General features: G+C 40.4%; 1 protein-coding gene across 1 annotated transcript in view; it reads left to right on the top strand.

Annotated features, from left to right (window-relative positions):
* The first annotated feature begins 3,248 nt into the window (after nt 1-3,248).
* LOC134573109 (long-chain fatty acid transport protein 4-like) overlaps nt 3,249-26,616 on the top strand; it is a 33,531-nt gene continuing 10,163 nt past the window's right edge. Inside the window, exons 1-9 of the mRNA XM_063432587.1 lie at nt 3,249-3,330; nt 13,531-13,695; nt 19,048-19,442; nt 21,548-21,706; nt 22,892-22,961; nt 23,047-23,138; nt 24,327-24,436; nt 24,819-25,028; nt 25,492-25,618. Of these exons, the coding sequence (XP_063288657.1) occupies nt 13,535-13,695; nt 19,048-19,442; nt 21,548-21,706; nt 22,892-22,961; nt 23,047-23,138; nt 24,327-24,436; nt 24,819-25,028; nt 25,492-25,618 (1,324 nt within the window). The 5' untranslated portion in view covers nt 3,249-3,330; nt 13,531-13,534. The remainder of the gene's footprint in view (nt 3,331-13,530; nt 13,696-19,047; nt 19,443-21,547; nt 21,707-22,891; nt 22,962-23,046; nt 23,139-24,326; nt 24,437-24,818; nt 25,029-25,491; nt 25,619-26,616) is intronic.

The raw sequence follows: 26,616 nt of genomic DNA, 5'->3' as shown, positions 1-26,616 counted from the left end.
ACATAGCACCAGGTAGCTCCTCATCAATATGTAAGCGATATTATGTGTATGAAAAGAGGATAGATCTGGCAACCCTAAGCCCAGTGCCAAGTGGTACCAGTCCATATGCATTCTCTGCCCATAGTACAAACAGCTCGAAGAATAGAATAGGAGATGGGCATAGGCATAGATGGGCAACGACTATTTCACACATTTAACTCTCTTCTTCACCCTATTGTTGCTCCTCCACCTACTAACTTGACCGCCTCAGTATTTGCAACTCACTTCACTGACAAGATCTCTACAATCAGGTAAGAGATCTCTCATCTTCCCCTTACAATACTTCCCCTAACCTCACTCCCTCTGCTGTTCTATGTTCATTCGCACCGGCTACAGCGGAAGAGGTTTCTGCTCTGCTACAGTCCTCCCGTCCCACAACCTGCTCCCTAGATCCAATTCCCTCGCATCTCATCCGTACTCTGTCTTCTCTTTCTCTACCTCTGACTAAAATTCTTAAACTCTCTCCTCTGGCATATTTCCATCACCCTTCAAACAAGCAACTGTAACCCCAATTCTAAAGGAGCCCAACCTTGACCCTAACTCCCTGTCCAACTATTGTCCTATCTCGCTATTGCCTTTTGCATCCAAGATCCTTAAAAGAGTTGTGTATGCGAGACAGACTTCCTCGAGTTCAATTTTCTGCTAGACCTGAGCACTCTGTGCAAACGGCACTGACCAAAGTATCCAATGATCTACTTGCTGCAAAATCTCGTGGTCAATATTCTCCTTGACTTTTCTGCGGCTTTTGACACTGTTGATCATCAACAGCTTCTTCTCATCCTCCGCAATATCGGTCTACAAGATATTGCTCTCTCCTGGTGTTCCTCCTGCCCTTTCAGTGTTTCTTTCTCTGGTTCTGCTTCTTCTCCCCAACTCCTCTCTGTTAGTGTCCCCCAAGGTTCAGTCCTTGGTCCCCTACTGTTCTCCGTCTATACTGCCTCCCTTGGTAAACTCATTAGCTCCTTTGGCTTCCAATATCATTTCTATGCAGATGACACACAAAGCTACCTGTCCTCTCCTGATCTCTCCCCGCCCCTCTTGACTAGTGTCTCTGACTGCCTCTCTGCTATTTCTAACTAGATGGCTGCCCACTTCCTTAAACTCAACTTAACCAAACTGAAATTCTGGTCTTTCCTCTCTCAAGTGTTGCTACTCCTGTGTCTGTCTCCCTCCAAGTCAACGGTGCTAACATCAGCTCCACCACGCACGCTCGCTGCCTAGGTGTTCTCTTTGACTCCGACCTCTCCTTCACGCCTCATGTTCAGTCTACTGTCAAATCCTGCCATTTCCATCTCAAAAACATTGCGCGCATCCGACCCTATTTAACACCAGATGCGACTAAGGTGTTGGTCCATTCCACTGTCCTTTCTCGCCTTGACTACTGTAATCCGCTTCTCAGTGGTTTTACGTGCTCCCAACTTGCGCCGTTACAGTCCATAATGAATGCGGGGGCGAGGCTCATCTTCGTGTCCGCCTGCACCGCCCACGCCTCACCCTTCTGTCAGTCCCTACATTGATATAAGGCTCAATTTAAAATTCTGGTTCTTGCTTTCAAATCTCTACATAATGCTGCTCCAACCTATCTATCCTCCCTAATACATAAGTATGTCCCGTCTAGGCCCTTATTCTCTGCTGAAGACTTACGTCTATCTTCTGTCCTTACTCCCACCTCTGAAGCTCGCCTTTAAGACTTCTCGAGGGCTGCACCGTTCCTTTGGAACTCACTATTCTCCACCGTTAGATGCTCACCCAGTCTCCACTCCTTCAAAAAATCATTAAAATCCCACTTCTTCATAAAAGCATATCAATTAAACTGTTAATAGCTCCCGACTGATCCCTCTCTTGCATCTGTCACTAGTCTAATACTATCCTTACATTTTATGTCACTTTACCCCACTCCCTTTAGCATGTAACCTCATTGAGCAGGGCCCTCAACCCATCTGTTCCTGTGTGTCCAACTTGTCTGGTTACAACTACATGTTTGTTCGTCCACCCACTGTAAAGCGCTGCGGAATTTGTTGGAGCTATATAAATAATAATAATAGGCTGCAGTTGGTATGGTGTCAGTTGTACTGTTGCCAAGAGTCAAACTACTTTCAAATGGTTTGACTTACCTGGGTTCTTTGGGTGCCTGCGTCCAGCTCCTTTTCATAGATGCTACAAAAGCGATAGTTTCCCTTCTGCCTTAGCAGAATAATCTTGTTCAATTCATTCATTGTCCTGATAGGGACACATTTATACATCTTATGTGGAAGGGGATATTCCTCTTTAGCAATATCTGTGAAGAGAGGCCAAACCGTGGTCATCTGGGAGACAGAGGTAAGTTTTAAAAACAGTTTAAATCTTACTGTGAGACAAATCCAAGTGGTACTATAACCACTGCAGAAGGCGGTATTATAATGTATTCTCATTGCTACCATCTTCATCTTTTTGGCTGTCAGGAACCACATCATGTTACTCTGAATGTGATGGAGTACTAAACTGGGTTGATGGAAAATCCTGCACCAACTTTCAGAGATGATTTAGTGACGTGTTGTTTTAGCGCAAATCTTTTTCATCTGGTTTTCAGTCCCATACACGTTTACATATAGAGAATAATCTGTATATCGTAAACAATCTCAGGGACATTTACTACAATTTACATTTATAGAATTATTCACAAAAGTGAGAATTCAAAGTGAATTTAAAATTTAAGGCCAGAGTAGGTGAGTTAGATATTTTAATTTTTTTCTTACATTTCGGTTATTATGATCTTAAATTTTAAACTCACTGTGAATTCACCTCGAATTCTGAATTTAGTGAAGAACACTGACACTTTTTGAATATAACAGGGACAATCTCAATTACTGCTGCAGCAACATTTATTAACATTATTTATAGGAGAAAGAATATATAAAACATACTGCATGACAGCATCTCTCATAACATGTAAAACATGTCATATTTTATAAGGACAGTCCCTATTGTGAGGGGGGGGGGGTTGCCCTGAGACTAGGGACTGTCCCTCTGAAACAGGGACACTTGGGAGGTAATGTGACTGCACCTACTGAGCTCCCAGCATCCTTTGCGCCAAACCACCTGAGAGACCCTTTCCTTGGTTGGATTAGCAATCCCATGATGCAACGCTCCAAAAAAAAAAAGACTGCGTTCTTAGAGCTGAACTACAGCTCCCGGCATGCTCCGGGCGGGGTTTGCTAGTTCCATGTGACAGGGCGCACCCGGTAGAAGGCAGAGAGAGAGCGGCCGCCTGCCGGCTGGGAAGGACAGGTTGTCAGCGTGTGGTGACCGGAGGTAAGTCGTGGGAGCCTGCTGGGTGGGAGTCGGTGATTACTGTGTCTTTAAATCTGGTTTTATTCGGTCATACCTCCTCTGGCTATCAGAGGCAGGCAGGATGTGGTTATGGTAGCGCAGTCCTGGGGGCTGCTGGTCTGCAGGATGCTATCTGGGTCTCCCATTAATTCCTGCATGGCTTCCCAGTTCCATTGTCTGTCCTACTGCTAAACCTGGCACTCCACATGTTACTGCATGCACATGGTGCATCATGGGGAATGTAGTCCTGGCACATCTGGAGAGCCAAGGTTATCCCTGTCTTACAGACATATCATGGATCATCACACCAATAGAATGAATGAATGAACAGACAACAGAGGGGGGGGGGTATTATATTTTTTGTTTTTTTAAGTGTGTGTGTGTGTGTGTGTGTGTGTGTGTGTGTGTGTGTGTGTGTGTGTGTACACTATGCAGATCTTCATCAGCCCTTCACACCAGCTTTAGAGAAGCTAATAATCCTTCCAGACCCATCTTCTTTTATCAGATGACTTCTCATGCCAAGTTGATGGATATGTAATCTATATTCCATGTTTACATATCCATGAATATTCTTACTTTTTTCTCCAGTGTGAGGACCCCCACAGATGTCCCCTCTCAGCCCCCTTGTTCTTCTTTCAGCAATATGTGTGGTTATTTGAAGCACCTTTACAGTGCAAACATTGAAACTGTTGCATTTAGAATGTTGCATTTCAAATTACCACTATTATTACAGTGTTTCTGAAATGACGTTGCTTCTATAAGAACATACAGTATAGGTGTAATTACAGAGCGATTAATGCTGCACGGGTTATAATACTGCCTTTTGGATTACGTTAATGTAAGGTTAGAGGAAGATTTAGCTTAGTGGCTCTTTTAAGTTGTTATAGTGTTATAGTGTTTAACTGCATGCTCCATGTGGCTTTTTTTTTTTTAATAAAAGTTGTGATTTAGGTAGAGGCATTGTTGGCGGATTGTTGCACTTTCTATGCATGGGCCCTGGGTCCTGATGCTGTCTTTTTGGGAAGCATCTGATTGGACACAAGTAATCAGTAAGGATGTCTTAACAGGAGGCTGATCAGAGCTATAGCTAGGTTGTCTTCTGGCGCTGGGAAAAAAAAGGGTGAGTTTATGTTGTTTAACAAATTGGAGGAGGCAATAATCTTACAGAGTAGGGACTAATTAAAAAATAATATATATATATATATGTAGAAAAAATACCGGCACTCTAGGTCTTCCAAATGGAGATATTTATTTTCAGATCATCCAAGGTCAACGTTTCAGCCCTGGTTCAGGGCTTTCATCAGGACACATAAGACTTTTCTTTTGTCTTACTATATATATATGAGAGAGAGTGTGTGTGTGTGCATCTCTCTATTAAAAAAATAAATAAATAAATCCCTTTGATTGTAATGTTCCTTTTATGGATATTTAGGGTTAGAGTTAGCCGTATTTACCCCTTAACCTATTGCACAGTGTGCAGCTATAAAGCTTTGTTCGTGTTATTACCGCACCAGCAATCCACGTGATGCTGTAATGACATTCATTACAAAGATCTCTATAATGAGGCAGCAGTTTTTTGTTTGTTTTTTAACTCCAAACTTCCAGCTTAACATTTTTGAAATGCTTCTGCTTTTGAAATGAAAGGACTACGAAATGCACCCAGACCACTTCATCTCAGTGAAGTGGTCTGAATGCAGCAACCCTGTAGTTTTAACCCTTGGATGGAAAACACTGTAGTTTTGTAGAAATTGCAATGTTTACATAGCAGGGCTAAATACCTCTAGTGATTTGTCTTCCAAGCAGCCACTAAACAACAGAGTGAAACTCTATCATGAGACCAAATGGTGCTCATAGGAAAGCACTGGATGTAATACCTATGGCAAGTGTTTGATTGCGTGGATTGGATGATTGCTGAGGAAGCAATGACATCACAGGAGGCAGAGCAAGCAGCAACATAGGCTGAGTTTCGGTGATGGAAAAAGGGCAGTTAAAACCTTTTATTTTTTTGTAAACAAATTTTTATTGAGGAGGGGGGTTTCTAAAGCTAATTATGGGCTAGGGCTTTATGGCATTAGGAATACAGGTTTCGTTGGCATTGCAAAATGTAAGCTGTGCCGTTTCTCTGAAAACAGCACTTGTTTTATTTGCAAGGTTGCCCTGACAAAATTCGTTCTGTAAAATCACTTCATTAAAAGCACATTCCTAAAGCACTTGATACCTAATATAATAGAAATGGGCAGGTTGTAATTTGAAAACCTGCCTTACAAAGACTTCTCATTGAGCTGCATTCGGAAGTCGGTGATTGAATAGACAGAGAAAGTGTGGACTGAGGAAGAAAGGTACTTAACTGCAGTTTTAAAGGGACACTATAGGCACCCAAACCACTTCATCTTATTGAAGTGGTCTTGGTACAATGTGCCTGTCATTTTAGCTTTGCAGCTGCAAACATTGCAGTTTCAGACGGACACTAGAGGCGCTTTCTGGCCTTTCATAGAGTTTGACTCCATGAAATTATACTGGATGTCCTCACGCTCCACATGAGAATGTCCAGCGTCTTCTAAATCTCTATAGGAATGCATTGACACAATGCTATCTTATGGGGACGGGCTAATGTGCGAGCAGTAAGTGTAAAAGGCTTTTTAATCCTCTATTTACTGCCGAAGAGGGCAGAGGGACACTATAGTCTTAAGAATTTTGTTTAATGTACCTTTAACTGCAGGTCCCAGTTTGCGTAGACTGGGATAAAACAATGAAGCTAAAGTCAAATTTCTTACTATGGGTTAATTCAATATTTGCTCTCCAGTAACCTGTCCTCGTGTGTCCTTTTGCCACAGACGTTCTTCCTTTTTTTTACTCCCTGATTCCTTTATAACTGCTTCATTGGTGTAGACAAGAAGTTCCAGAGTCTGTCCCCAGTATTATTACTATTAAAATATTTGCTGAATCGTTCTCCAAAGCAGCAAGACACATTTGACTTGCGCAAAAAAACGGTAGCTGGGGCCCTGCTCGGCTTATCATCTAATACCTTAAACGAATATAAAGAAAAATGCATAGAATAAATAGGGTTTTCCCACCTAGTATCCGGCTTTAGCGAACTATTTTTAAAATTATGTTTAAGGCTAAAATATACAAACTGGAAAGGTTCTCCAAGTCAGCTTTGCTTCTAGTTTGACCACTCTGGTCTTGAAATGACTCTGCTATTTTTTTTTTCTGTTTTGTTTTGGGGGTTGTTCTCCCCCTGAACACAGCTCTGTTTATTTTTTATTAATTTATTTTCCCCTCAAATTGTGATTTAAAAAAAAAAAAAATTCTTCATATTATACATAAGGGAAAGTAATGAATGTTTTTTGTTTTTTTGCGCATAACTTGCAGGCTGACAATGGGTGGAGCTTTAGTTAAGCTCTGTGGCCTTTTTCATTGGCTGACCCCTTAGTTCTCTTCCCTCCAGTGTCACGTCACTTCCTGGAGCATTACAACATCCGTTCTCTTTGTTGACTTTCACAGATGCTGTAAACCTCCATAGGTCCTTACGATGCATGTCTGTAATTTGAGTTGGGGGCGGATAGTAACTATAGTGGTAGAGCCTCTTTAGATTTGAAATTCACTTTAATTCCTGATAATTCTCTCAAGTTGGGGAGTAACCTTGTTGGTGCAGTAAAACAACAGATCTCTGGCCAAGCAGTAACCCTGAAACTGGTACTTCCAGTCAGGGAATTGTCCTTTGGAAAGCAAGAGATGGCATTTCATGATGGAACACATTGAAACGCATCTGTCATTACTTTGATTATTGCATCTAAAACTGGTTCTGATAGAGGTGTGCGTTCATGTAGTCAATCAGCCATCAGCCATACATTGTACAGACAACGATATCTGGCCTCCTCTTGGCCATATCACATTTTTATACTACTTTCCACTCAATTTCAAACACAAGAATAAAAAAAGTCGGTCTGTGTAACATCCACCATGACCCAGGGAACCTGGCGTAAAGATGCCTTTTCCCGTTAGCCGTTACGAATTAAACTGAATGGGAAATAATTGCAAGGCAGCCAAAAATGAATCAGTATTTTAGCTCTGCAAATTATGCATGTGAACATAAAACAAGTTATACACAGGAATGATAAGACGTTTCCAGAAAACTCTGCTACAATCTTTAAGTAGCCTTGAAAAATGTGCTTTGTGTGCTTGCTGGTTTTTCTTTCTTTTTTTTTTTTTTTTTTTATTATTGTCTTCTTAATATTGTATCATTATTTTTTTTTTTTTTTTGGTTCTGCCCAGCTTTTTGACAGTGTACAACCGGCAAAATATATCTGCTTTAACAGATCTTTTATTCACTTCTGAAAACTATGACCTCTTGCCTCTATTCCCACACATGCACACACACCCTAGTTCACAATAGACTAGACGATTGGGAGAATGTCTAACCCTTTGTTTGTGAGTCACATAGCTGCATCAGTGGATTTTGTCACTTGTCACACACAGCTAACCACTTTGAACCTTCACCTACTTTTAGAGAACATGATAATTTTTACTCTGAATGGCAAATTCTAAATATATACCAAAAATATGATTCTGAACTCTTTCATCTAGTTTTCAAACACAAGATCATGATTGTTCTGAGTCCCAAATTCACAAAATAATGCCAATCATCAGATTATTTTTTTTTTTTTTAATTTCTTTATTTTATTATGTGAAAGTTTATAACATTCGCGTATGGGGTACCCCAAAGGCAATCCTCCAACGCATTAAAACAATTAAACATAGAGGTATATGTTAAAACAAACACATTTTTTTTCAATTTATATAATTAACTTAAAGAGAACAGAAAAGAAAAGACAAAGCAAACCAAAAAAAATAAAAAATAAAACACATCAATATAACTGCTTTAAGCAAGGGCATACTGGCAATATATTATAACATAGGCACTGTATAGCTTTAAACACCGAAAGTTTCCACATAGAACACAACGTTCAGTGAAAACCATCGTACACACGGTGTATCGATCAATCACGCTACATTTGTCCAATGCCAACCGCTATCAAAATAATTCACACCAAAGATTTCCATGGTATAGCTGCCACATTGATAAACATAATAAAAAAAAAAAAAGAAGAATTATAATAAAAATAAATTAAATTTTTTTTAGATTTTTTTTTTAATCAGCTACTATTACTGATAACTGTTTGATTCAAGCAAATACGTTGCTTAATTCTTTCTAGGCAAATGTTTTGGTTGAAAGCCAGATATGTAGAAAACTCTTTGAAGTAACAAAGGAAATATAGTTCATAGTGATGTCCCAAACAGTTCGCCGGGAACTATTCGCCGGCGAACATAGCTTGTTCGTGGCGAGCGAACATATGCGATGTTCGGTCCGCCCCCTATTCGTCATCATTGAGTAAACCATGACCCTGTACCTCACAGTCAGCAGACACATTCCAGCCAATCAGCAGCAGACCCTCCCTCCCACCTCCATGACGAATAGGGGCGGACCGAACATCGCATATGTTCGCCCGCCGCATTCGCCACGAACAAGCTATGTTCGCCGACTAACAGTTCCCGGCGAACTGTTCGGGACATCACTAATAGTTCATTATGGTTCCTATTTAGATTCCTATTTAGATTCAGACCCCCTTTTGCAAAGTAAAAACATATCTTTATTTACTTTTCTCCACCACCGTCCACCGCGAAATCATGGAGGAGTCTCTTCCACGATATATGTCCAATCTGATTTCGCTCCTAGAGGAGCATGGGGATGAGACGCGAGGCCAGCGCCACACACGTTCTGTCAGTTTTAATTTGGTTGTTGCTGCGGAAGCACCTCTAATGGCTGCCTGGAGATTTCATTGAGATTTTAACATTTGGGCACTATTTGTATTTACAATTCCCAGTTAAAGGGACACTATAGGTACCCAGACCACTTCAGCTTCATCATCCCTTTACCCTGCAATTGTAATCATTGCAGTTTGTGATAAACTGCAATAATTACCTTTCGAGGGTTAACTCCACTTCTAGGGACTTTTGGTCACCTAACTGACGCTGGATGTCCTCACACTATGCACGAGGGCAATCAGCGGCACCCCACGCTAGGTATCGACCGATTATCGGTTTTGCCAATGTTATCGGCCGTTATTCCAATTTTTAAAATTGTATTTTTGAATTATTGGTATCAGCAATACCGATAATGAATGGCTGGGTCGGCACGTACATAAGGCGGCACAAGTGGCCGCCTTAGGGCGCACTGGCCCGGGGGGGGGGGGGGGGGGGGAGGTGCTAGATGGGAGTGACCTGCAGGAGGTAGGCGCACAGGGCTCCCTCATGCCAGGCACTCTGTGTAGCGTGGCCGAGCGCAGCAGTGCACACCGCGGTACAGGAACTTATGTTTCGTGTACCTGGCCGGACTGAAAGGAAGTACTCACTGAGAGATACACTACACAAACACACACACACTGAATCCACTACACAAACAAGCACACAGCATCCAATGCACAAACACACACACACACACTGCATTTACTAATCAAATACTCTCACTGTATCCACTAAACACACATATAAATATGCTTGAAAACACAAAAACAAATCTGACAGGCATGTATATTTTGTTCATTTACCACTTAATAAAAAAAAAGGATTTGCCAAAAAAAATTAATACAGTAAAGCTATCGACCTGACAGTTCACAGATTATCGTTATCGGCTCTAAAAAAAAATCAATATCGGTCGATCCCTACTCCGCGCCCTGGTGGAAAACATTATACAATGCTTTCCTATGGAGGAAGTCTTATTGCCGCACATGCACTTTAGGTCCCCACCCCTCCCTCCGTCGGCTAACGGCGGAGGAGGAGCATAGGCGGAGCCTAATCCAGCGCCGAGGGACATGTCTCTCAGCCCTGGAATCAGGTAAGTGACAGAAAAGGTCTTTAACCCCTTCTGCACCACAGGCGGGAAGGGGGCGACGGAGGGGTGCACTTTAGGGAGCCAGAGGGCTAGGAAAAGTAGCACTATAGTTTCCTTCTAACTGAATATGTCCCAGATCTGCAAAACCTGTTAGAATTGTTTTGGGCCACTGTTTTATGTTTATTTTATTTGCTAATTTGATAACTGGCTTTTTTTGCTAACAATAAATATAGTGAGTTGAAGACCAAAAATATGTTGATGTGAATTAGAAACATTTTACAAATCAATTCTGTTATCATTTTGACTTTTTTTTACCTTTAAATTTGAAATTCTCAGTTACTTATTGGCAATTCACACTTTAGAAAAACAATCTCTCCACAATATATTAATTTTATCTTAGCGAAAAGGCAATATAAATAAATCGAACTCTCTCTTAGCGGTGTCAAATTCCACAGTTTCACGCTAATAAAACAAGGAGAAAGATTCTAGATACATAGATCTTTTATAATCTAATCTAAATTATGCAGCTACAATTATCTAATTCGGGTATCAATATTCCACTTTGCTGTGCACCTGTGACAGACTTGTATGGACATTTTGCAGCGTGATCATAAAACACACAGTGCCAGATTGTGCAAGGACTATTTGCTCATTAACCAGGAATTTTCCCCACTCAAAGTGTACGACCTTATAATAAGGATCTGTTATCCATTGAGAAAAAAATGTCTTTCACTCGTTTTTGGCAGTTGCTTAGTACCGTAAGTTCAGATCCATATTTATTTATTTATTTCGATATCCCGTGTTAATAAAAATATTTGAATGGCTTCCCATAGTCTAAGGGGTTAAATATAGTAGCTGGAGTTTGTTCGTTAATCAAAACATTGTAGTGAACTGAAAACGGAATAAAAGGGCTACTCCATGCACCATAACCACCACAGCCCCTTACAGTGGTTATGGTGCCAAGAGTATCATGGATCTGTTTCCCGTTAATGGGACAAACTGTTTTGCAATGGTTTGCTCTCTAATCGGGTCTCCTTTATGGCTGTTTGTGCATTCGGTTTCTACAGGGCTGGATGTCAATCCTGCCGTCCATTCATTGGCTGCGAGCGTCAGCTGACCACTCTCAGCCAATGATTGCAATTTGGTGCATACAAATATGGCTGGCTGGCTGGCTGGCTGACTGACGCTCCAGTGATGCAGCCGGGGGTGGAGTTATATCTCCAGCAGCAGAGGGGTTAATCTCTGTATGTGCTATGTTTTATAGGAAAACCTTGCACATGCAGATTCCAGGCACTATAACCACTTCAACTCACTAAAGCGGTTATGATGCTCGGCGTAAACCTTTAAGGCTAAACTAGATGAGCTGCAATGGAGAATTTTCCCAAATCGGCTGTTTTGGTTCACTACAACTTAATATTCAGTGAATAAACCTCAACTTTGTTGAATTGACAACGGAATTACAAAATTTGGCTTTCGTCTAAAATGCTCAGTTCGGTTCTCAGTCACTGCATAAGTGAACCCCTAATTCAGAGGTGCCCAGGTTGTGTATAGGGCACAATTAGATAAAACTATTCCCCCCACCCCCCTTTTTGTCCAAAAAAAAAAGGTTCAAAACGTACAGTACTTGTTTCATTCTTACACCATAAAAATTAAGATAAGAACATTCGTTCCAAACTCTTGGACACTGATGTCAATGGACAAATAAGCCTGTTCCCCCCTCCATTTATTCATTTTATTTCAAGTTCCCAGTTTAAAATTAATAAACTACCCTTTTGTTGTTGTTGTTTGCTTGCTTTAGATAGATTGCTGGTTACCTTGTGCTTGTTTCATAGAATTTAATGTTAAACCTCATTCCAGAAATATAAACTTACTCTGATCTTGTGTCTAAGGCTGGTGCAGGCATAATAAAGTTCAATTTGTCTTGTTACACAAATATTGCTTTTTGTGCAGGGCTGGAGCCCGATCTGTGATGGCTAGCCTTAGGCACTAAAGCTGTTGTCAGCTCATGATGCTCAGCCAGCCAAACAGTTGGCCATGAGTTATGGGAGTCCACAACAGCTGGTCTTTATCCTAAACCAGATTTGCACCAAAAAAAAAACAGTGCAGTGTCATGTGACGATATCACACTTGATTCAATTAAGTGTTTTTTTATTTTCATTGGCATATGATATGAATATATTGCTGATCATCCCCTACCTCAGAAGTGGCAATAGCTATTATTACCACTCATGTGATTTTGTGTGTGCCTTTTGTTTGCCAAGCTTGTTCTACAAGCAATACCTACTAAGGATTGTATGAGAATGACCATTAATTATACAATTTTGCGTGTTTTTCCCATCTTCCATTTCTGTATTTTGTTGTAGCTGCGACAATATATATTCATGTAAAATTGCATGCGTTGGGTGCAAGCTATCGTCGAACGGCTGCAACAAAACAAAAAAATGGAAACAAATTTCTTCTTGTGCTTCAGCTGAAAAGACAAACCGGGTTATTAACTAACTGGAGAATTTAAAGTGAATTTCAGATTCAAGGCCAAAGTAGTCGAACGACTTTTAATTTTTGCAATTTACCGAAGGTCGTTCGAGTTACGAGGGTCCACTGTATTTATTTTGTTTGTATTACTTTAAAGTAGCCATTTAAAATTCCCATTATTCTCTGGCCATCTATTGCAAAGAATTCCGCGAGTTGTAGGTCCTCAACATCTGGGATGGGCAGAGTTTGAGGTTCCTGGTTGAAAAGGACACTCGAACCATCACTAAAGTTCATTATAGTGGATAATGGTGTAAGGAGTCGTTCAGCTCCATGACTTTTTTTAAACCTTTTGCAAGTGGTTTGACAAACAAAAACCAACAAGGCTCTACCAGCAGACAGGATCTGGCTGTCAACGCCAGCACATAGAGAGAATGAGTAGCATCCAAATTTCTGCTAATAATGTTGAGGTAAATCTCATCCTTTATCTCAGAAGCATCTGTGTTTTTTTTTTAAACTTATTTTTATTGCATCTTAACCACTATAATTAGCTGTAGTTGCGATGGTGCTTTGAATGTAATATTTAAAGTACTGTTAAAATGAGTAAGCTGACATTAATTCTGACTGGTTAATATGCATGTGCCTCTTTATTTCCTAGAAAATGGAGATACAGACATGGATTGCCTTTCTAATTGAGTAGGGACGCCTGTTTGGGTTGTGGTGAACACGTGTGTGGGCGAGACTCTGAGGGAGGGGGATGTTTGATCAGGTAAAGGTTGAAGTCCCATTTCGTTATCTGACATTTGCTGTTCCCCTGCCAGAAGGATGCTACGGGCCGCGAGCTGTGCTTCCCTGCTGCTGGTCCTCCGGGCAGTTGTGGGCCTACCTTGGTTCCAGACCATCGGAGCTGTACTAATATTTTACCTTGGGTCCGGAGGATGGAAATTCATGAAGATATTTTGCAAGACCATACGCCGAGACTTGCAGTGAGTTTAAACATTTTCCTTAACTGTTCAGCTTCAACATTCTTTTCAAACTAAGCAGATTATAATTGTCTTGAATTACAAATAATATAATTTTTTTTGATGTTATTTAAAAGCAAGCTTTTATTAAGTATTGCATAGCGAATAAATATTATTTGAAACTCTAGGGTGGGAATGGCTATGCTTGGAACCACAGATTTCCTTTAACTGCATTTCCCATGATCCTTTGACAGCCTCGAAGTTGGCTGAACATCATGAGAAACGTAGTTCAAGCATTTTGAATGTCCGATTTAGTCATTGCTGCCAGAGGCATTTATTTGCTACATGATGAGTTGTGTTGCGTTGAAATAATATTAACTGTAGGTTAAAGAGGAACTGTCACCATCGGCGCACTTTGCAGAATTTGCAAAGACCCCAACGGTGGCATCAACGCTGGAGGTCCGCGGGGAGGTGAGTGAGGGGGCAGGGAAAGGTGAGCTCTGCTTACCTGAACCTGTCCCTCACGGTTGCCGCCATCTTCTTCCTGCAGGGCCTGTTCAAGTGGCAGGAGCAAAAGTCACTGCTGAAATGTCGCGCATGTGCGAGAGTACAGCATTGAGATCTAAATATGATCCTGCAAGATAAAGCCAGTTACCTGCAGCCGTCACTGGTGATGGCTGGGGGGAGATTGACACTTCTGCACGGCGAAGCTCCACCCAGTGTCCAGAAGTGTCAGGCGCAGGAAATGTATACCTAGACAAAGTAGTCCCTATTTCGTCTCAGTATATCTCTTGACTGTTTTGAAGTTTCAATGAAATGCCAATCATAATGAGTATTTTCTAAAGATTCTATCTTTATGAAATACTCTTTTTCTAATAGAATTAGTTTTTTTTTTTTTACAAAAGCAACGTTTATGATTTCAATCTATTTTAATTAAAATTTTAGCAACTGTGTTGATGCCGACGAAAACTGGATAAATGCCCTAAATGACTGACAAGAATATATTCAGTGGGGGGATAAAGATAGATTTGCAGCTGTTGTAGAACTTCAATACAGTTGATGCTTTGACAACATTAAAGCAGAGCATTGTGGGAGCTTTCGAACAGCTGGCCATCTCTCTTTGACCAATTCTAGTTTCGTTCGTTGTCAGGATTGTTCACAAAAGTTAGAATTGCCAGGAGTTCAAAGTGAATTACAAAATTTAGGCTAACCTCGGTAAATTATCAGTTCGACTTTTTTGGCCTTAAATTTGAAATTCACTTTTAAATCTCGGCTCTTTAGTAAATTAACCTGCCTTTGATGCATTGAACATTGAGGGTTGTGGGATTTTTGGGGTAGGTTGCTGCTTATGCGTGTGCTCACCGCACATGCATGTACAGTCTTTACTGCAGTAAAACCAAGCACGGTCTTGTTGTATAGAATATGAACTAATCTTGACAATTACAATCCTTTATATAGCACCAACATATTCTGCTACGCTGTACAAAAGGTAAACAAGACAAATGTTTAATTCTTACAAAACAGGAATGCTGGAACATGGCGAAGAAGGCCCTGGCCAAAAGAGCTTACAATCTAAAGATTCGCTTATATGTTTGCAAGCATAACGAACAGATGATTATATCTTTTTTTTTTTTTTTTTAAGATTTCAGGTTTTCAGTTCCTTTGACATACATCCCCAATGCAGGTTCTTAAGCGCTAACTTCACATGCACTTGCTCGGCAGTGTGTCTGAAAGGGTTAAAACATGCAGCAGTCTCACAAGTGACCTTATCATAGCCAGTCATTGTACCCTCTGGTTGTATGAATAGAATGCCTGCTTGGCTGTGCATTATTCCACCCCTTCTCTGCAACACGAGAGCCAGCCTCCCCGTTTTGAGCATCCGTAATTTGCTGGAGCGGCTCCAAGGCAGGGCTCGGATGAAAAAAACCTGTTCTGCTGTTTTCGGAAATCGGAGGTGGAGAGAATTGTTTGTACTCTGCAGGGAAGATGCAGGAAACCATTGTGATGCAGGGGAATTTGAAATTTTGCAGAAACCCAGTACATTGTTGGCTTGTCAGGAGAAATCTCTCCAGCTGTCCTCGACGGAAATCTCTTTTTATCAGTGAAATTCAACGAGGGCGGCCCAATTCTCTTTTAATGTAATCTCATTGCTAGGGTTGGTCTTACCCATCCGGTTTTTCTGGATACACATCACTTTTAGATACTGGCAGATCGAAGGGGAAAAGGACTGCCCTGCAGCCTTTAAAGCATGAGTGCCCAAACTATACATCCTCAGATTCTGTAGCTCCCATGATGCTTTGCCATCCTTTAGAACAGGGGTGCCCAAAAGGTAGATTCCCAGATGTTCTAAAACTACAGCTTCCATGATGCTTTATCATTCTGAAGCATTCTAAAGGCATGCAAAGCATCATGGGAGTTGTAGTTCTACAACATCGGGGGCCCTAACTTTTGGGCATCCCTGCTTTAGAATGTCAGAGCATCATGGACATTGTAGTTTTTAAAAGGTCTGGAGATCTGCCTTTCTGTCACCCCTACTTTGGAATTTATAAACCAAATGCGGTTTGTTTGTTTTTTCAGCGAAGGAGAGATCGAATATAAATTGTCATGATTTAGGTTTTCTGCTTGCAGCAATCAGAATGCTACATACCCAATGCAGCACTTGTCTTTTAGCATAGAGACGTGTCCTTGAAAACCTGCTCAATCTCTCCTCCCTGTTCATCACCCTCTCACCGTTTTATTATGATCCTCAGCTGGCTATTTGGTAGGACCATATGTTGGGATTGCCAGTCCATGTTTAGCTGGACGCTGAATAATCAATTCTGCATTCTGCTGTGTGAGCCTTAAATACGGGTTACTCCTTACTTCCATTTTTGGTCCGAGTAACCCTTCCTATAATGACCCCTTCCCCCCTTTAAAAAACCCGAAAATAAGCAAGCTGCTAAAACGTACCTCCTTTCCAGTGCCAAGGCCAAGTACTCCCTGCAGCCCAATCCTTTGCCAGAGGGCATGGTGGGGGTCATGCCTCCATTGGCTATCTGGCACCTGCATGTTTTGCGTGCTGCCGTCAGATGCCAAATTTGCACAGAATTCACATTAGCCAGCCCGGCTAACATTTACACCTTAAATCCCCGTGTACATTTAAACAAAATGGAGGCTCTTTAGTTTTATTCCAATGGCCATTTGAATATATAAGCTCACCAGCCACATCAATAGGTGAGTTCCTACACTAGCCATTAGATATGCTGATATCATCCAAGAATCTCCGGTAAGACAGGAAGGGGTATTTTATAAACCCTTTCACATTTAACCCTTTATAGGGCTTCTACACATACAATAAACTTTGCTGGTATCAGACAAAGTGTAAACATCTGAAGGGGTGTTTTATAACCCCCTACATACTTATTAACCCTAACTAGGGCTATAAAACATACAAATCACCTTGCTGGTATCAGCTAAAAGGTAAATTTCTCTGATGAGACAGGAAGGGGTGCTGCCCCTACATACTTATAAAGTCTTAATAAGACAATCGTGGGGAGCCTGGCAGCAATGTAACATAGCTGTGTGATACAAAATTCATATACAAACACAAAGATAAAGCACCGCGCTTACAGCAGCAGTAGCTTAGTATCCAACAGCTTAAAATCCATAGTAAAAACAAAGAGAACGTTACCTGCGCTCTGGCCTAAATCCCCATGTGCATTTAAACAAAATGGAGGCTCTTTAGTTTTATTCCAATGGCCATTTGAATATATAAGCTCACCAGCCACGTGAAGGCAATTGGGGATTAAGGCTTGTTTTTACTATGTATTTTAAGCTGTTGGATACTAAGCTACTGCTGCTGTAAGCGCGGTGCTTTTTCTTTGTGTTAACATATACAGCTACCAGTTTGTTCCAACTCAATCTGGGTGATTCATAAACCTGCAAATTTTAAGAATTTGGTCTCAAATTTGCAATTTTCTTGTCCATTCTCTGCAGTTTCAACCTTTGGAAATAAACCCAACCCTTTGTATATCGGTCTGTGTATATTGTATTGTCTTTTCCCCCAATTGTACAGCGCTGTGGGATATGTTGGAACTTTGTAAATGCCAGTAATAATAATAATTAAAGACTTTATAAAGTGTTTCTGTGACAAACATTGTGCACTTGCAACACAATTAATGTGTGCTTTTACATATAAAAACATTCCTTTTCAAATACATCCCTGTGTGATAAAAGTAAAGACGTCATCTCATTTTTTTTTTTTTTTTTTTTTTTTTTTTATGTCGCATATTATCTATCAAATTAGGAGCAAATATGCAGAATGTTTTGGTTCCATTTATTAAACTACACTTGGCTACCATCTTGTATCTCGCATCATCTGCCATATGAGGAAAAAAAGTCTTTAAAAGAGAATTAAAAACTCATCATTTTGAGTACATAATTGACAAATGCAATCCATTTTGTTCACGTAAAAAAAAAAAGACCATTTAGATGTCTTTATACAAATCGTAACCCCCCACCTCCCAGTGCTGATGATGACAGAAGATATTGGAAATTAATGTTGCCTCTGATCTCTAAAACTGTTTTATTTCAGAGAGCTGTCATTGCACCTGAGTCTTAGAACTTTCAGATCATTGCCCTCTTTCGTACCTTGCAGTTATAATACACCAGTTGTTGTTATTCTATGTTCCTGGTTCTAATAGCTGATAAAAGCTGAACTCTGTCCAAGGCTGTATAGAAATGAAAGACCAAGAATCCAGATAGTTTATAGATAATCTCACACAGTGCACTCCAAGCCAGACCTCTCTCTCAATAAAATCAGATCAACGTTGGCAACTCTTTTAAAGTCTGCTTCCTTCCAGGGTTTATTATTATTATTTTATTTATTTATATAGCGCCAGCAGATTCCGTAGCGCTGTACAATGGGTATTCACTAAACACCAGATTGTAGTTAATTGGAATTTTTTTTGCATAATTTAAGATAAAATAGTCAAACTATTTTCCAAATAAGCACTTTTTGCTTACATTTCTGTGTTCAGTTCTCTACAATTAGGTGTTTACATGAATATATGCCTTAAAATTAAAAATAAATGTGCCTTTTTTTTGTTTGTCAAATTAGCCAACTTATTCACCCCCCCCCCCCCAACCCCCTCCGCTTGCGTATTGCAGTGTACTTGTCTCAAATAAAAACATTTTTAATCACAAACTGACCAGATGTGGAACTCTTGTCATGAAAATATGTGGGGAGGAAATTTAAATTGCGGTTAAAGCTGTTTTTTGGCTAGATATGCACCTTTTTCGTTTGATCATGTTTTTTTTTTTTTTTTAATTTTAAGCCTTTGTGTATTAGCAGCTGAAGGAACTAGATGTTAAATATGCACACTTGTTTTATTGCAGTGGTGCCATGACGCTGTTAAGGGTGAAATTGCAAGTCAAAAAGCACCTGCGAGAGAAGAGCACAATCCCCAGGATATTCAAGGAATGCGTGAAACGCCACCCAAACAAAACCGCGCTCATCTTCGAAGGCTCGGATGCAACGTGGACATTCAAAGAGCTTGATGACTTCTCCAATGCGGTGGCTAACTTCCTTCATGCTGAAGGGTATCGCTCTGGGGATGTGATAGGGCTGTTTATGGAAAACTGCAACGAGTACGTGGGTCTGTGGCTGGGCATGGCAAAAATCGGAGTGGAGGCCGCTCTCATCAACTTCAACTTGCGTCTCGATGCCCTGGAGCACTGCTTCAGCGTTTCAAACTCCAAAGCTGTGGTGTTCGGGAAGGAGATGTCCCAAGGTGAGGAGGTGATCGGTCAAATTCTGGTCACTTATGCTTAACCTTTTGAGAGCGTGTGTTTTTTTTTTTTTTTTTTTTTTTTTTGCCATTAAACAAGTGAATTTTTTTTTCTTCACTATTTATATATGATGCCCTTCACTAAATTGCTCAAGCAATGTAAAGTGAGTTTGTTGGATCAACTGCCCTTACTGAATTGGTTTCAAGGATAAACTTAATGGACTTTAGGCTTTTTTCAACCTGGACAACTATGTACTATGTTAAGTTTTTCAGTTGCTTATTAATTAATTTTTTTCCATTTAGGCTATTTTGACCTTAAATTTGAAATTCTCACTTTAGTGAATGACCCTGATTATGATGTCGGGGATTCTCTCAATAGCATTGGCATGTCTAACGGCACCATTATTACTATTAAGTATTTATATAGCGCCTACATAATCCATAGCTCTGTACAGTTGCAGGAATGCAAACAAATGATGAGCGCATACTAATCCAAAAGCAACAGACGGCTATGGTTGTTGTGTTACTTTACATGGTAATAAGTCTTGATAAAGTCCCTGAAAAGGCCGAAATGCGTAGACTGGCTGTTTGAAACCAGATTATTTGACAACGCTCCATTAAGGCAGCCGCAGCCTTTTTTGAAGATACCGGCCGGGGCACACCACGATATCTCAGCTGTTTGTGCTCCCCAGACATACACCTCCTGTATGGTACAGTGTTTTTTATATTTTTTTCATCAGTGTTATATACCATATACTGGGTAGAGCTCGCTAAGATCTCCAATTCTGACAACCTCCTTTTGTATTTTTATCTGCTACATCAGCATCCCTTGGATTGGTGGAGGGGGCTCCCACGGGCACAGGACACCTATGTGATCCACTGCTGACTTTGTCTGATATATGCTAGTTTTAGTATGGTATTGTTTTTCTGTGATATTTTGTATAGATTTTTCTGTCGTTTTTTTTCAAACAGTTTTATTATAGTTTTATTTATTTCCTGTTCACTGTTTAGTGAACATTCCCTTTTTATATATATTTATATATAAAACATTTTTACATTGTATTTTTTGTTTTTATGGTGTATAATCTGATTTTATATTACACCTACATTTGATACATCTAGTTACACCGGCTTTGATGGAGTTGTCCTTATGGCATTGCAACTTAGCCACTGTGCAGATTTGTATCTATGTATGACTGACAATTTTTACTGCTTTGAGTTGATGTGTCTTTTATCTGGTGGTACTATTAGATGTTATCTTTATCATGTGTAAGATTATTTTACTCATTCATTCCCCTATAGGAGTGCTCACACTATATTTGTTTTTTAATCATTACCTGTGTTTACCTTTAGGCCCTCTGGTTTAGTATATAGCTGCCCATAGGTATTTCATACAATTTTAGATACTGTTACCTGTTTATTTAGTTTTATACATTTTACTTTACATGGTATGCTCTGGTTGTGCCAGGACGGCTAGATATACGATGTAAATTAAATAATCGAAACAATTATTTTTATTTTATTTATATCTCAAATGTGAGCGTTCCATTCTAAATTATTCACTTTTATTGATTGGCAAGTGCCATTCTGGTCTTTTTCAGGACAGGAAGACACATGAGATAATTACGTTTTATTTATACCTACCATGTAGGAGTAGCATGGCATCAGCAGAAAGGGGCTTGCTTATTTACTAAATCAGAAATTGTGGATTTGACAGGTCATTTTCAAAAGTTAGGTGAAAATAGCTGAACTGGAGATTTTTATTTTAAATTTTTTCCCTAATGTTTATATTTTTTTTATTTTTTATTGGAATTGTGCACGGTTCCCACTTTAAATGAGAAACACCCAAACGTACTCTAAATATTATGTATTCTTAGGAAGTACATAGAACATATGTAAAATACAAACAATACTCTTTTTCCACAATACTAAGTGTGGACTTTCATATACTTAGTTTTTGTCTGCCTGATGACCCTTCTGCACCAGGGGATGTGTACAACCCTTTACTATATATTTATTGGGCATACACATATTTTTTTCTTTGTGGCTTTGTATTGTGTTTGGTTTTTTGATTTAGTGTTAATTGTATAAACATTCTGTGTTCCCAGCAATGTCTGACGTCTCCTCCATGATGGGGAAATCCGTGCGTCTCTACTGCTATGGCGAATGTGACCCAGCAATTGTTCCCTCCAGGACAGAGTTCCTGGCGCCCCTACTGCAGAGTGCATCACGGCTTCCACCCAAGGACCCTGGAAGGGGATTTACAGGTACAGTGTTCCAGTTGAAAAGGGTCACACGCTGTGAGACCGTAAGTCTGCCACTTTGATTAACAAAATAAATAAATAAACGTTACCATTATTGCGTCGACTAAGTGGTTAGTCCCCATCATGCTCAAGACAGGCTAACGTCAAAATCTGATCTCAAGACTCAATAATTTTTAATCTCTAGAAAATGTGAACATTGGCTTAAGGGCATATTCACAAAGGTCGCGCTGGTTTTCATGCCATGCATTCTATTGTAATGATGTCAGCTGTGTTGTCTTGGGTCAGGTAAGGGCATTCTTCTGATAGGGTTAAACTTATTCCATCCCATAGGTGGAGAACGGCAGGGAAGTAGACCGTGTTCCTTTAAACTACTTAGAAGACGAAAGTGGGGAAAAAAAGCAGAAATTCGCTGCATACAGAAATGTGTTATCGTATGATTTTATTATCTGCTCATCTAATAGACGAAAACAAATTAATAAAGATACCACCTACATGGTTGAAAACATGTGTGCATCTTGAGATTTACTTTGCTGCATTCAGTCCAGCCTAAGCGATATTTAAACTGGAGGCACACATGAACCCTATCCATGCACACCCCAGCAAATGATCAGTGATCTTACTTCTTTTACCAAAGAAGCAAAATATATAAGGTTCTGTGGTGCTCCTATTAAAATCTTTCAGCTCTTTAAAGGAATGCCGCAAGCATCATAAGAACAGCAGTTTTCTGTAGTGGTATGGTACCGTCCTACAGTAATTAGTCAAGCCATTTGAAGAATGGTTTGGCAATTTACCTGACTCCCAGGAGGTGTCTGTCGCTCCATCTACTGCTGGAATCCCGACCACTGAACTAAGCTCGGCTGTGTAAGGCTGGGCCAATTAGCCAGCCTTGCACATCATGACTTTACTGAGTGCAGCTAACAAGAGTTCCTTGCAGGAGATTCAGCAGACTGCAAGGTATTAAACAGTTTGACTACTTCCTCAGGGAGCCCACCATGGCACTCTTGGCACCATAACCAAGACAGTGGGCTGTAGTGGTTATGGTGCTTAGAGTCTTCCTTTAAGGTACACCAAACTGACCCACCAGTTTTATGGAAAACAGATCATGCTTTAAAAGATTTCTTCTAAATTTGCACTAATATTTGAGACTTTATTTTCATTTAATTGTTATCCTAAATTCCTCCTTTCCAGATAAATTATTTTATATTTACACATCCGGTACAACTGGACTACCAAAAGCGGCTATCGTCGTGCACAGTAGGTGAGTACCATCAGGCCCACATCTTCCCCCGACCTTGTTGTTTGAGCACATGGAGCCCCCCTGGTGACATGCACTTTCCTTGCAGATATTTCAGAATGGCAGCACTGGTGTTTTATGGTTTTGGAATGCGGTCTGATGACGTGATGTATGACTGTCTTCCTCTTTACCACTCCGCAGGTAGAGAGATCACATTCACAATTTTTTGGTATTGAGATGTACACAGTTAGAATTATGGCATCCCCACTGAAAGCACTATCATCACAGCAAACGCTGCAAATCTTATCTATGTATGACAACTGGTTGATTTAATACCTTTTGTCATTCTACTGTAAATACTGCTTAATGGATGGCTCTATAACCGTATAGTGAAAACACTATCCATCAATACATTGTGCTATCAAAACTGGAAGCACATGCATATCTTAACCCTTTCACTGTCAGCGGCATGCCTAGTGCTTTGCTTTGCAGTGAGCTTGCCGCATCCCTAACACTTTGATTGGTGATGGGTTACAAGTAAAAGGTTTATATCTCCTGCCTGTTGCCATTCTATGGCCGCACTATGCTCAATAGCTGTTATAGGGTGGTGCATACGTACATATTTTAAGCATTTTGACATTAAGTCTTGGAATTCCAGAGTTACTTGGAGACCTTAAAAGAGTGAAGAAGATTCATTTAAATATATATATATATATATATATATATTTGTTTTATTCGCTTGCTGTCATTTGCTTCAGATTTTGCTATTACATTCGTTTGAAGTGACTTTCTTTTTTCTCTTTCTTGAGGGGGGAAAATCTGAATGCCTATTCTAAGCACATTTGTATAGATTAGCAATATGTATATAATAAGTCATTGTGTGTGCTGGCTGCTGGGCTGAGTGTGCTAGTGGGGTCGCCAAAACCCTGCAATCTCCCCCTCCCACTCACCCAAGTACAATGTAAAATAATAAAACCGGCTTCCCCAAACTCCGGCCCTCCAGATGTTGCTGAACTACAATACTCCCATGATTCTATTAATGAAATAGGCTGAGAATCATGGGAGTTGTAGTTCAGCAACATCTGGAGGGCCGGAGTTTTTGGAAGCCTGTAATAAAATAATGAAGGGGTTAGCCAATGTGCAGCTATATAGCTGCTACTAAATTCAACTTCCATAATCCTCCACGAAGCATTGCAAAGTGGGAGTTTTTAACATATCTGGTGTTTAGTTTGCAATTAGTCCAGAGTTCCTGGGTGTGTGTACTTCAGCAGATGGAGAGCTGCCCCTTGGCTACCCTGATGTAGTTCTCATTTATCTCGGGGGGGGGGGGGTTTCGTAGAAGTATGCGTTTCAGAAACTCTCCTCTAAGTGTTTTTGTTTACCCCGCAGGTAATATAGTTGGGATGGGTCAGTGTATTCTGAACGGTATGACCGTGGTTATAAAGAGGAAATTCTCTGCCTCCCGTTTCTGGGATGATTGTGTAAAATACAACTGCACGGTAAGTGTATTGGAAACTGACATCCCTGGACCATGAAACTGTCTGACTCGATTTCCCATAACACACTGCTGGCATTTTGTTTGGTTGAACATATTAAAAAACATAGTATCAAAACAGCCCTAAGTAGCTATGGCCTGTCTATAGCTTAGCTGCTCTATTGGGGGTTTATTGGCAAAATCGGTAATCATGGAGGACTTACAAGGATACTGCAGTTTTGTTGGCCAGAATAATGTAACTGGAAAAAATCTTCAATTTGAGTGTTTTACCTAAAATTTGCATTTATTTTGTCTCTATAATACAATTCCTTATTTAGCGATTAAACCCCAGTTCGCTTTAAAACTTGTAATGCTTTCATTTATGAACTACTTCCCCACTTTTGTAGATTGTTCAGTATATCGGAGAAATCTGCCGCTATCTCCTGAACCAGCCAGTGCGAGAGGCAGAAGGAAAGCATCGTGTACGCATGGCGCTTGGAAACGGTTTGCGTCCCGCCATCTGGACGGAGTTTACTTCTCGCTTCCATATCCCACAGATAGCAGAGTTTTATGGAGCCACAGAGTGTAACTGTAGCCTGGGAAACTTCGACAATAATGTAATTGCTTCCTGCATCACATTTACTATTTCGATCTGGTCTAATCTGTCAAAATAAAGATGTCATTCAATTCCGAAGTAGAATAATGAGGCTATTTGTGCTGCTCCTCTAAATAAGGTTGCTTGTAATGAGCCATTGAGGTGGGTACCATGATTTTAATACAGCCCCAAAGTCTGCTGCATATCTGTCTTTGACACCTGGTCTCTCAGTCCCTTAAATACCTAACCTTTGACCCTGCAGCTAGCTATACTGGAACACATGTATCATGACGTACTAGTGAATGATGGGTAATCTGCCATTTCATGTATGTTGTGATGGCAGACGTAGTTGTGGGCCATGTATCCCACGAAGTATCATGCGAAACTTGATTCACAATAACTTCTGTTCTAGACATTGGCCATACATGCTGTGTAAACCAGGGTTTATCTCTGTGTAACATTATTCTGAAATCTGCTCTATGCAGGTGGGATCCTGTGGGTTCAACAGTCGTATTCTTCCCTTTGTGTATCCAATCCGGTTAATGAAGGTCAATGAGGAGACGATGGAACTGATCCGAACCCCTGAGGGCATCTGTATACCCTGCAAGCCAGGTGAGTTGATGCCGTTATAGGAAACAAAAATCAGTTTTAAATATGATATTGCAAACTTGTATCATGCAGAGGCCGGTCTGCCTCTAGAATCATGCCATGGGGGTGCATTCTATATTTTCTGAAAACCGAGGGACTGTGAATTCTTGCTTTGGCTGCATTCTATGATTGCAAATTCGATGCAGTGCAATTTTATCTTCCCATTACAGGAAACAAAGGAAACTTATTCAGCAGTACATTTATGGACATTAAGAAAACTCTCACCTGTACATTGTTTGTGGTCACTGAGTCATGCAATTTTAATAGAATGTCTTAAAGGAACACTATAGTGTTAGAAATGCAAAACTCTGTTTCTAACACTAAAGTGTCCCTCCGCTCCTCCCCACCACCATTTAAACACTTACCTGGTTCCTGGGTCAGGGCAACCTATTACGCATGAGCGCCACGCACATTAGGCCTTCTCCCTAGGAAAGGATTGACCCAATGCTTTTCTATGGGGATTTAGAAGATGCTGGACGTCCTCATGCAGAGCGTGGAAATGCAGGAAGCACTCTACTGGCTGTTTGAGAGGCAGTCTTAACCCTGTAATATAATCATTGCAGTTTCTCTGAAAGTGCAATGTTTTTACATTGCAGGCCTAAGTAGGACAGATTACTGCACCCTGACCACTTCAATGAGATAAAGTGGTTAAGTGCCTCTAATGTCCCTTTAATAAATATGATTGTGAGCAAAAGAGGTTTGAACCTGCCATTCGTGGGTGCATGTTATTAAATACATCACTCAAATGAGCACTTCAGCTTGCTGTGTCTGGAGCCTGTTATATTTGTGGCAGTTTATAAAAGTGCGGATTTCAATACAAATTCTTAGAACTTGATGCAGAAACCCCTCCCTGACTGTCACTCAGAGAGCAAAGGGGGTTTTCACCCGCTTTTGTTAGCTCCAACGGCTAATGGATGTGGCATGCATGTGCCTGCTTTCCTTCGTCTTACTTAAAACCTATT

Source organism: Pelobates fuscus, chromosome 9 (genome assembly GCF_036172605.1).
Source record: "Pelobates fuscus isolate aPelFus1 chromosome 9, aPelFus1.pri, whole genome shotgun sequence".
In the NCBI taxonomy this organism is placed as follows: Eukaryota; Metazoa; Chordata; class Amphibia; order Anura; family Pelobatidae; genus Pelobates; species Pelobates fuscus.
The sequence above is the reverse complement of the archived record's forward strand: the minus strand, read 5'-3'. Positions and strand labels throughout refer to the sequence as shown.